This window comes from Epinephelus fuscoguttatus, linkage group LG23 (genome assembly GCF_011397635.1).
Source record: "Epinephelus fuscoguttatus linkage group LG23, E.fuscoguttatus.final_Chr_v1".
NCBI classification, from domain to species: domain Eukaryota; kingdom Metazoa; phylum Chordata; class Actinopteri; order Perciformes; family Serranidae; genus Epinephelus; species Epinephelus fuscoguttatus.
Window position 1 is genome coordinate 23780345 of NC_064774.1, and position 12300 is coordinate 23792644.

Genomic DNA, 12300 nt, shown 5'->3' on the forward strand with positions numbered 1-12300 from the left:
ATCTCTTTTTTTTTTTGTATCATCGTACACATAGACTTCTTTTCTTTTAGACATTTTTTTTTCCATTAAAAAAACTATAAATACCATAAAAGAAGCATTATTTACAAACTCCATGCGTTTCAGGTTAGAGTGATCACTGCAAGAAAAGCACAGGAGAGAGAACGACATGAAGATGGACATGTTTCACACTGTTTCATGACTGTGCAGGTTTGACAACAGTGACATTTTTCACACTACAGTCATACATTGTTATGACGTGTTTCACAGAAAACCCATGCAAACATAGAGAAGCTGAAACCCACATGGAAAAAATTACTGACACTGAGTGAACAAAAATACTCTGATTTTGATTGACCTTTCCAAACCTATTCTATAAACACAGATGTAAATTAAGGACACAGATGGTCACGTTACTGTAGCGTTACTGTAGCTCAAATTTGTTGTCTTACCTTCTGCCAGCATCCAGGCATTGGTAATCCATCTGGGCCCTGTTTAGAGAGGAGTAGCAGGGAAGAAAAGAACCATGAGGACAAACAGGTCTGCTGTTAACAGACACCATTTACACAAAGATTTCAAGTGTGTTAAATGAGTGGCTTTTACCCCGCGAGAACACATAGCAAATGTCATCCTTTTAGATATTCATGACAAAAATGCATCTGATTAATGAGACCGAATCACATGTGGGAGACAGCAGAGACAAACTGTCCCATCCTGCCCAACTGAGGCATCAGAGCTATGTCTCCAAACCACATTTTGGTGAGGACAAACAGCCAAATTGGGTAAAATCAAAGCGTGCATCAAACCACAAGCATATGATCAAATCAGAGAGTGTATCAACGTTAATTATACTATTTCTATTGTTTTAACGTGGTGATTACAAACTTTGTGGTTCACATGAGCGACCTGTGTGCAGTTTACTGCCGTCTCACAGGATTAAACTGTGTGTCATTATGTCTGAGCTGAAATACAGAATTGGACATTACAGTGTCTAGTTTAACCCTTTGAAACCTGAGCGAATTAGTTATATTTATTTATTTTTTTCGAAAACATGGAAAGAAGGCATTGAGAAATGTATGAAATGGCCCAAATTAGCATGACATTAAAAAGTTGTAACTCTAGTAACTCTAGTAACTAAGAAAATACCCAAAATAAGGCAAAAAATACAATTACCTGAAAATAAGCAAAAAAAGAAAAATTAAAAAAACAAAAACAAACAAGAAACTTTTCTAAAAAAAAAAAAAAAAGTAAAAAAAAAAATACAAAATTACCTGAAAAAGGGTTGCTACAAATCAAATAAATAGAATCCTATCTATTTTCTGTTACACAATTTTAAATATATATTTATATATATACATTTCCCCAGTTTTTTTTGGATAGTTTTCTAACTATGTTCATTGCCTTTCCCCGTGTTTTCTATACAAGTCAAACCAATTTTTTTGCAGGTTTTGACAGTTTAAATGTTTATGATGTCATCTGAACATAGCACAAGAGAACAGATGTTGATCCAGATTTAAAAGGGTTAAGGGAGGAACTGGACTTTCTCTGACCTATTGCACTTGGTGTGTAATTAACTTCCTCAAAAAGATCTTTATGTAACAGAAACTTAACTTACAGTAACTACTGTACCCCCCTGGAGCTAGAAAACTGTGAGTCTGCTGGTTTGTATGTCTCTCTCTAACATATGAGCATATTAAAAGTATTTCAGAGACCACTGATCTACATTTCTTTCAAATTGAAAGTTTCCTCAGTGTTCCGTGTTATGATACAATCATGTGAAATATTACATGTAATGACAACTGCAAGACTGTATTCTTCATTCATGCACATAATACACAGCAAAATACAGCTCATGCACATCAATATGTCGATGATACTGCTCTGTGATTTTATAATAGTTGCCCCGCAGTAGAGTTTCAAAACAAAACTGAGCTCGATCTGGGGACACTAGAACAAAATCAGGGAGTTTATCTTCAAGTTATTGCAGCTAGTTCAAGTAAATGAATGTAGATGTAGTTCAATGAGATGGCATATTTGACATATGAATGTTTTCTTACCTACTATTTCATTGTCTACACACTGCATGCTATGACTTCTCTTACACATTAACCCCTAACATCTCTACTCAAAACTTCCATGCATAACACAGCAATTTTTTTGTTTTTCCAAAAGCAGAAAACACCAAAAAATGCATGAAAACAAAATTCATTTTCTCATCTTGAATAGGTCTGGAGCAATAACCTGTTTAGTCTATTGTGTTTCCCTTGTCGTCATGGTCTGGCCCAATTGGTACAAATACAAGAAAGGGGAAAGGGGGAGTTAACAGACTAACAGAGGGGTCCATGTGCCGGCAGCATAGGCATCAGTAGAGGAGTCTGTGTTAGCATCAGGTTAAAAGGTAACTGGGTCCATGGAGAAGTCAGCGGGAAGATAACAGGATTTCAGCAGAACTTGTCTCCAGTTTTAATCAAGGGAATGGAAGGAGTCAGTTAGAGGGATAGATTTAAGTATCAGTTATATCAATACTCATGTTTATTTTGTATAGTTCACGTAATAATGTGTATCATTTAAAAGAGGCTGCTTGCGTTTAGCAAGTTAGTGAAGTATATGTTGGTGTATTTTAACAAGTCATAAATGGACAATGTAGTTGTGAATAAAATGAGGTGTGTTCATGCCTGTCAAGCTCTCACGTCATGCGTGGTTTTTGTTGTCAGTGATGACTGCAGGTGAGCGGCATGCATGGTTAAGAGGTGGAGGAAAAAGAGAAATACTGTACCAATTGGCATGGGGCATCCAGCCCGTCCAGACCTGGCTGCCCTGGTTCCCCCTTTTCACCCTTAAATCCCCGGAAACCCTGTTTGCAAAGATGACCTAGGAGTGTTACTGGGAGAGAGGTGGACGACCTTTAACCCCTGCATCCGTCCACTACGACGGACGCAAGGGGGGGTTGACGTGGGAGGAGCTGCCCTGTGAGCTTGCTGATACCACAATCCAGCCAAATCGTATGTTTTTGGGGCTTTTAACAGCATGTTTTTGTGTCTGAATTGCAGAGTTACAGAAGAGTGATGGACTCTGTGTTTCAGGTTGCTATGATGCGGTGGAAGCTGGGTATCTGTTTAGCCACAGGGCGCTCATCCGTGTTTGGGGCAGCTGCTCTACACAGCTGGGAGGCGATTCCCAGATCACAGTTAGGACATACCAATGGGCAGGGTGCATCTAATCCAGGGGCACCCTGTTCTCCTTTCTCGCCCTTAGGCCCTTTTTTGCCCTTCTTTCCCTTCTCCCCCTGTGGATACAACGTTTTGGTCAAGTTAGCATCATTTTTTGAACATTTGGGACAGCACTGATATTAGGGGATAGCAGGGGAGTGATTAAAAGGGAGGCCTTGGCCCACAAAGGAGAAAGACACATGGTCATTGTTAGATGGGAGGGGATACCAGACAGATTTGGGTATTCTAAAAACATTCCTTAGGACAGGAAGAGGACGAAAAAAGGGGAAAGCTAGGAAGGAGTAAAAAACAGAGCTGATCGCCAAAAGGGGTGTCAAGGGCACAAAGGATGAGAAAGAGTAGCAGGGAAAAAAACCTCCAGAAGGACACAATTTAATCTACTACACAGTGCAAAAAGATCAAACTGTATCCCTTCATATTTGGGTTGGAGTTAGTCTTCTCATGACATCCAGTACATGCATTAGAGAACAACAAAATACAAAATAAATACGGTTCCCAATGCACGATCTGGTTACTGGAGCTTGAAATTACATCAGGAGGACATATCTTTGTACTAAGCTTCACAGAGGTAATATCACAGATACATGTACGGCCCTCGTGAGTTGAGATGTGCAATTTTCGGTACTGTTAATGGTGTGAATTTTCAACAAATTGTACTATAGACATTTCAAACTTGACAACATAAACATATTTCCTGTTGTTAATGAAGTAGCTGACGAGGGGTGCACTTGGAAAAACCCACTCAGAGTGCCGGAGCACACTCTGAGACAAACTGGACCATTTGTAAATTCAGAGACCTGTTGGGATCTACCATTCGGTCATTCAGAACTACACACTTTCGGAGCAGCAGAGCGTAATCTGGGCACTCCATCTGGGCAAATGGAGCATCAGAGCGCCAAGTGAAGTGAATGTGTGATGAACTTCGTTAACTCGTGTAGGAATAGAAGGGCTCTCATTTTGGTGCACAGCGTCGGATTGGATTGACGAACGCACCCAAAGTAAGAAAAAAAACTCTAAACTTTTAAGGTTTTCATGGTAGCTGACAAGGAATCTTTAAATACGGAAAGGTCATATGTCAGTGACATCATCCAAGGAGCCAGACTCTATTGGAGTCAATGGGGTGAGCACGGCAAATCACAGTTTAACACGTCGTATCTTTGTTGTTTCAGCTTTGACTGATCCTTCCACCAGATTAAAAAACACATGTGATGCTTAAAACATTTTTCCTCCCCTAAATATGCATTTTCGTTTTCCTTGTTATTGGTCTCCAAACAGATCATGACTCTGTCTAGCAGCTGCACCTCAGCCTCTGCTGGACAGAGCCAAAGATAGATGGGTTAAAGTGAGATATGCAGTGCCTGCCCCATTGACTCCAGTGGAACTGACACCAAAGTCTGGGTCCTTGAACACTGTCAGTGTTGTCATGAACATTTCTTCTTTTTAGTTTCTTTGGTAGCTGACAGGAAGTAAACAAGAACCAAAGCTGTTGCCCTGGCAATGGAATAGCAATGAAGCAGTCTTTACTATACTCATTTCTGGCTCATAACTCATAATTAAAAGTGCTATTATAGTGCCTCTTTGTTCGTTGTAGTTTTTTGATGAGGCATTTTCATTGACCATCATTCCAATTCTGTCATCCATGATTTTTCAAATTCATTATTGGAAAATAGCTGGTAAATACAGAGGTTGTGTTCGAAATTTCATACTGACAAGCACTGGACACTAAACCAGCATAAATATCCCACAATGCAATGTGGTAGCAATAACAATGTTCATATCAGATTATGGCAGACAGCGTAATTATAAGATTCATGTTGCTGGGCGTAATACATATTTATTTTTAATTAGGAAGAAACCAAAAACTCAAGAGGTTCATGATGCTTACTGACAAAAATTACAGATGCCGGTAAAGCCAAGGTTGGCATGGGTTACCATGGTTACGCATCTCCATCTGGCAAGGAGGGTCTTGGAGGGTGACTGCAGTTCAGTGTGTCCAAAAAGACATATACTGCTGCTTATATAACAATAGCACACATATTGGGTATGTAGCGGTAGTATGCGATTTCAGATGCATGTGAGAAAGCCAAATGCAAATTGTGTTTATCTTTATGTACAAAGAAATGGGATACAGTTTCTGAAAGACATCAAACATCTAAGAAACACATTTTTAAGTGTTAGTAAGTGTGGAAACATACAGAATTAAGCACTGACAGATATAAACTACCGTATACACAAGCAAGGGAGAGGTTATCAACAGGCTCAGGAAACTCATGGAAGTGACATGTTTTAAGTATGTTCATGCATGGAAACAACAGAAATAAAACAACTAAGAGCCTGCTGTCAATGGACTTGTGTGGTCTGGCATGTTGAAATCACATTTTTTTTTTGATGCCTCGGAATGAGATTTGACTTGTGACTTTGAGAAATGAGATGGCAAATCATTGAAAAGTGGAGAACAAAAGTTTGAGGGGACTGGGGATGATATTCTATGCGAAAGATATTTTACATCGTACATCGAAAATCATTAGGAAGCATAAAATATTCCTTTCAACCACCCGTATACACTACCTTTGATCAACCATCTATAGATTCAGAGAAACTTATAAATGCAGCTAGATAAAGTACTTCTATATTTCCTGTCACTGTCCATTGACACCAGTCCTCTATTATATGTTAGGGGGTTAACAAGCCATTTATTCCTTATCTACATCTACCTTTTCTCCTCTTTCCCCAACGTCGCCTTTCTCTCCCCTTAAGCCTGGCAACCCCTGTAAAAGTACAACTCCACTTAATGACTCTGGCTTTACTATGCAAAGACAGAGAGGATGTTCTTGTCCTGACACAGCTGAAGGAAACACATCAGGATCAAATTGATAGAAGGTGTGAGAGAAAGTGAAGGGATGATCAACAAGAATATTATGTATAATATGTAGCTTGCTTTTAGCTATGGAAACAGTTACAAAAGGGGAAACCAGCAGTTCCCCAGAATTAATTGCACAAAACAATTGCTTTGTTTTATTATCAAAAAACAATCTTAATGTATTTTGTTATAAGATCTTAGTCAAAAGCTTGACTAGGGACAAACTACTTAACCATTACTCATTAGCTAATTAGCACCAGGTGTGAAGCATCACATAATATACACAAAGTAAACTATTATCTGTGCTATATGCGCAGTGTATGATGAATATGAAGTACACAAGTAATATGATAAATGCTGGGATATTGGAATTTATCATTTATGAATTTTTATCTAGCTGGATCGTGGAAATGTGCATACTTAAGCTATGGAATATATAAACATAAATTTATAAATTATTGCAAGATTATCTTTAATTTTTGGTACGTATTTGATGACTTACAGGCTTGTTTATGTAATGGTACCTACAGGCTCGGGAATATGCACCTATCAGCCAAAACATTCAAACCACTGACAGGTGAAGTGAATAACTTTGATTATTTTGTTCCAATGCATTGTTCTGCTGGGAAACCTTTGGGCCTGTCATTCATGTGGATACCACCTGACATGTTCCACCCACTCAAACACTGTTGCAGACCAAGTACCCCCCCTCATGGCAACAGTACTCCCCAGTGGCAGCCCCATGCCACACTGCAAAAACTGTTTAGAAATGGCCTGTGGAACGTGACAAAAAGCTAAAGGTGTTGAACTGGCCTCTAAATTTCCCAGGTCCCAATCTGCTCAAGGATTCTTGTGATGTGCCCGTACCCCAGATGTACCCCTAATCCAAGGTGGGGCCTCCTTGGATCGGACTTGGCTCTGACCTGTTGAGGCATGGACACAGGATCTCTGGGAGTGTCCTGTGGTGTCTGGCACCAGTGCGTTGGCGGCAGATCCATTTAGTCTGGTGGGTTGTGAGGTTGGTTAATGGCACGTGCCACAGATGCTCATTCAGATTGGGATCTGGGGAATTTGGAGGCCAGGTTGACACTTTGAGGTCGTTGTCACATTCCTTGCTCCATTCCAGAGCGATGTTTGCAGTGTGGTATTGTGCATTGTCCTGCTGGGGAGCCACTGCCACTGGGGAGTACTGTTGCCATGAGGGGGGGTACTTGGTCTGCAACGGTGTTTGAGTGGGTGGAACATGTCAGGTGGTATCCACATGAATGGCAGGCCCAAAGGTTTCCCAGCAGAACAATGCATTGGAACAAAATAATCAAAGTTATTCACTTCACCTGTCAGTGGTTTTAATGTTTTGGCTGATCGGTGTATGTGATAATAGTGGTTAAATCTTGTTAAGCTTGGTTTTTGATACTTAGAAAAGCCTATTTATGTTTTTTTAATCTATATTTAAAAGCTTTTTTGCCAAGCACCTCTGTACTGGAAGACGCATTCCCTGTCACATTGACTTTTAGCCTCTCTGCCTTCGGAGAAAACTGAGAAAACAAAGTTTAAGAGACTTACATCCAAGCCTGGTGTTCCAGCAGCTCCCTGCAAATGAAGAACACAAGTTGCATCATCATTACGAAGTTGACTTTCACAAATGCTGACATTTACATGCATCCATACATAAATCATACCTTGTTCAATAAATGGGGGGAATGTAAGCATTAACAAATGCACCTATTTAATATAGCTGTAATCATCCATCTGCTTATAGCTGAAATCATTGCCCTTTCTAGCAACAACAGCTATTCAGGAAAGATGGCAGTGTTATGAAACATAGTGTGGAAGCTTGTTTCTGCCACTGCAACCTGAGGGAAATGATACAATGGTGATGCTACTGCACATAAGCTGTCGTTTCCAATGTGTGAAAACCCAAACTTTTGGAATGCACCATGCACGTTGGCAATTCAAGATGTATGTATGTAAAGATAACAATAAGAGGCCTCAACACGATAATATACTTAACAAACTTACAGGTAGTCCATACGGTCCCCTTGGTCCTGGCTCGCCTGTTGCTCCTTTCTCACCCTAATACAAATGAATCAGTGTTGCAGTCACCTTAAGTACAAACACACTCCATCATCAGTAAGATATGAGAACAAAATTAAATTTTGGTCTTACTATGTCACCCTTTGGCCCAGCTGGACCAGCTGGACCCACAGGCCCATCCATGCCCTGCAAAGAGTAGTGTTCTCATGTTGAGTTTACGTCATTGGACTAAAGCAGGTATTTCAAAATAAAATTGATTTTCACATGGAAAGCAAAAATTTTGTTTAGCATCCACATTTTGTACAATATTCCCATCTGGTATGACCTACAACCTGCACACAGAGCTGCTGCTAGTACACGTGCATTGGCCACAAAGGACATTTACAACACTGCTGACACAGTTAATGTATGAGTGTGTGTTAATGCTGAGTTAATGCAACACGGGACAAAACGGGAGCCTTGAGATGCCAACTGTAACTGCTGTCTGTCTGGTCCTTATCCTGACAATTTTAACTCAGCTCATGAGACCTAGCTATCATGTAAACATAAACACAAGTGTATATAACTTTCTTTTCAGTCACAGTAAAATATAGTAAAATGGGGTGATGGTGGTAAATTTTGAGGAAAAGGGGGGACTGTATGGAGGGTGAAAGGGAGGAAAGTAGGCAGAAGTTGGGTGGTGAAGCCTCTTGGTCACATGACACTCACCCTAATTCCGGGCTTGCCGTCCAAGCCGGAGGCTCCCTGCGTGGTTATGGAGGTATGAGTGACATGAACAAGGCGGGATTAGTACCAGATGAACACTGTTATTAGGACAGGTTGATGGTAGGGTTTACAACAACTAAATTACACTGTGTTACAGGGAGGTCAGCAAAATAGTCAGCCCAGGCACATGAAAATGAGGACAGAAAATGGAGAGGGCCATACACACACACACACGCACACACACACCCACACACAACAGACACACACAAACACACACTCAAATATGTGCACTAATGCACAATAACAAATCAGACAGGGCTAAAACTGAAGTGAGAGATTTCTATGGATGTCTGAGGAAATAAAGGACAGGGCTTTGTGGTGGGAGATATCACGTGGTTGGAGATATCACGTGGTGCGTGGCTGTACTCACGGGGAGACCCAGTGGACCACGATCCCCTTTGTGTCCTGGTTCCCCCCGGATACCCTTCATACCGTGCAAACCAGGTTCCCCCTGAGGAAACAGACACAACACAGTTTCTGTACCTGTGAATGCACCTGTGCTGGTCAAAGTTGATGTTCCTGCATGATTCTTGCACTTTTTGGGGTTGTACCCACATGGTTCAAAGAACTTCTGGAAGGTGGTTTGGATAGAAACATCAACTAAATAAATGTAATGTAAAGAAAAAAATAGTAATATCATCTAGGCTTGCCCCCTTTGTTCATCCTGCTATACAGTAGCTGACCAAAATATTAATTAAAACTTCATGAAAAGCATTTGCTGCAGTGATGCTACAAGTTTCTACAAGAAACAGTGAAGATGCATCAGTGACGGTGTGTAGAGTCGAAAAACCGGCATGTTCATAAAGATTCATACTCATTTCACACTTGTTCTTTGCTGCGATTAATTAATATTTTTCATTTTTGAATGGACATTGCTTCACTAAATTGTCAGAGGATGCACAACTATATACACAAAAGCACAGACATTATTACAATTACACTTGAGTCTCACCAGAGACTACTGGTAAAAAGGACTAATAAAAAGTGTGCACAATAAGCAAAAACTATAATAATCAGTGTATTCTTCAGTCCAAGTGAACATTTGTGCCAAATTTGAAGGACAGACAAGATCAAAGTGACCTTTACCTTTGACCTATGACCACTTAAATCTAATCACATCATCCTTAACTCATTGTGGATATTTGTGCCACATTTGAAGAAAATCCCTCAAGGTATTTGTAAGATATCACGTTCAAACGGATGAGACAGAGGGTGTTACAGTGGCCTTGACCTTTGACTTATAACCACCAAATTCTAATCAATCCATCCTTGACTCAAAGTGGATGTTTTTGCCAAATTTGAAGAAATTCCATCAAGGTGTTCTTCAGATATTCCCAAGAATGAGATGGATGCAAGATCACTGTGATCTTGACCTTAGACACTTGACCACCAAAATCTAATCAGTTCATCAATGAGTCCAAGTGAACGTTTGTGCCAAATCTGAAGAAATTTTGGGGTGTCGGTGGCTTAGTGGTAGAGCAGACGCCCCATGTACAAGGCTGTTGCCGCAGCGGCCCGGGTTCGGCTCTGGCCTGTGGCCCTTTGCTGCATGTCACTCCCTCTCTCTCCCCCCTTCACACTATCCATTAAAGGCTAAAAATGCCCCAAAAAATATCTTAAAAAAAAAAAAAAAAATTGAAGAAATTTTCTTAATACATGAGATATCATGTTCTCGATAGTAGGATGGATGGATGAATTGGCAGACATACGGACAGATGGACGGACAACCTGAAAACATAAATGCCTCCGGCCACGGCTGGCATTTCGATTATTTTGACAGATATTGCAATTGCAAAATGAGTCGTGGTTTAAGTGGGAATTGGAATTTTTGCATTTCATTTTCACTGACAAACATAAATAAAAATGATGATATGATTTTTGTTGGAGTCCGTATCAAACATATACGTTCCTTTAAGTCTGGAATATGACTTGTTGGCTGAGGCATCCATGCAGCTGCACAATGCTTCATTTATAATGTCACACATTTTACCTCTATCCAAAAAAATGCAGCTCCTAAAATATGGATATTGCACTGGGCCTACTGTGCAGCCCTAGCTGAATTACATTCATAATGACCTGAATGTGAGTTGTTATCATACATGCACTGTGCTTTGTTGCTGAGGTTTACCTTTGGTCCAGGGAAACCATGGGGGCCCTGAAAACATGAAAACAATGCAAAGTATTAGCTTGTGGCTGCACTCGTTATCAGCATACTTATGTGTTATTTCACACAACTCAAGCATTTTTGCTTTTGTCTTTCTACTTCTTATCTTTCCTTCTTGTAATAACCTGCTGTTGAGGATGTTTGGATGGGAGAAGTAGAACAAGTATAGATCTGTGAATTTTCCGACAGGGCAAAAATTGTCAAGTTCCCAGTCCTGTGTTTTTAATTGGAGGATCAGTTACTGACAGCACAAGTTTGTGGGCTTGTTGTAACATGAACCAGTGCTGTACATGTTTTTGTACGTTATTGTAACCACAGCTTTGCGTCATGTGTTTTTATTCCTGCAAGATGATGTTGTTGTTGTCTTCTACTTGTAATTTTCCAGTCTTGCAATGCTTTATGCGTTATCTTTTACATTGTGTCTGTGCTATGTGAACACTTTGGTCGCATGTTTGTATGACAGATGCTTTATAAATAAAATTGAGTCGAGTAGAGATTATACAGCATCTCATTACATTGCAATTCATATTGCCGTATGAGTATGGTCATGAATGGCAAGTATACAATCTGTATTTGTAGTTTGATATTATGTGATTAATGATTAAAACACTCACCATGGGCCCTGGGGGTCCGTGGGGCCCTGGTGGCCCTGGAGGTCCGGTGATCTGCAATTATTAAACATAAATATTTTATCACCAAATCATGATTCTGCAATAACATATTTTGACTGCAGTTCACATTAACAACATAACTGTATGAAAGTTTACAATGAACAACATAATACAACTACTGGAGTACGTTAATGGCGAGTCATAATAAATGTCTTAAATGTGACTTACTGAAGAACCCTGAGGCCCAGGTAGACCTGAATCACCCTTATCTCCTTTTACTCCATTGACACCCTATAAGGAACAACAGCTGCATTAGACATGTGTGGTTTTTATCTTATAAGATAGGGGAAGAGTTCTCATAAACTAAGATTTTTCAAAGTCTTAATCTTATTATGATGATTTTTATGTGTGATGATCATCATCATACTGGTACTATGTACTGTTCCTACTATGTGTAGGCTATTTTAGATGCTACTTCCTATGCACTTGGGATATTAGTTTCTCTTTTATATAACTTCTTATTGGCTATGTCCCAGTGTCTACTGTTGTTTCGACACACTGTGTGTCCCCCCCGACCCCCTTTGGACCTTGATTGTATGTATTTATGTATTTTGTTTACTTGCTGCACAACCAATTGCC

The 12300-nt window shown here is 40.0% G+C and overlaps 1 protein-coding gene across 1 annotated transcript in view; it reads right to left on the reverse strand.

Annotated features, from left to right (window-relative positions):
• Window positions 1–12300, reverse strand: part of LOC125883561 (collagen alpha-1(XXV) chain) — a 191514-nt gene that overhangs the window by 3686 nt on the left and 175528 nt on the right. Inside the window, exons 27-37 of the mRNA XM_049567941.1 lie at window positions 11890–11952; window positions 11665–11715; window positions 11015–11041; window positions 9257–9337; window positions 8830–8865; window positions 8254–8307; window positions 8107–8160; window positions 7651–7677; window positions 5942–5995; window positions 3197–3283; window positions 450–488 (exon numbers count right to left, since the gene is read on the reverse strand). Of these exons, the coding sequence (XP_049423898.1) occupies window positions 450–488; window positions 3197–3283; window positions 5942–5995; window positions 7651–7677; window positions 8107–8160; window positions 8254–8307; window positions 8830–8865; window positions 9257–9337; window positions 11015–11041; window positions 11665–11715; window positions 11890–11952 (573 nt within the window). The remainder of the gene's footprint in view (window positions 1–449; window positions 489–3196; window positions 3284–5941; window positions 5996–7650; window positions 7678–8106; window positions 8161–8253; window positions 8308–8829; window positions 8866–9256; window positions 9338–11014; window positions 11042–11664; window positions 11716–11889; window positions 11953–12300) is intronic.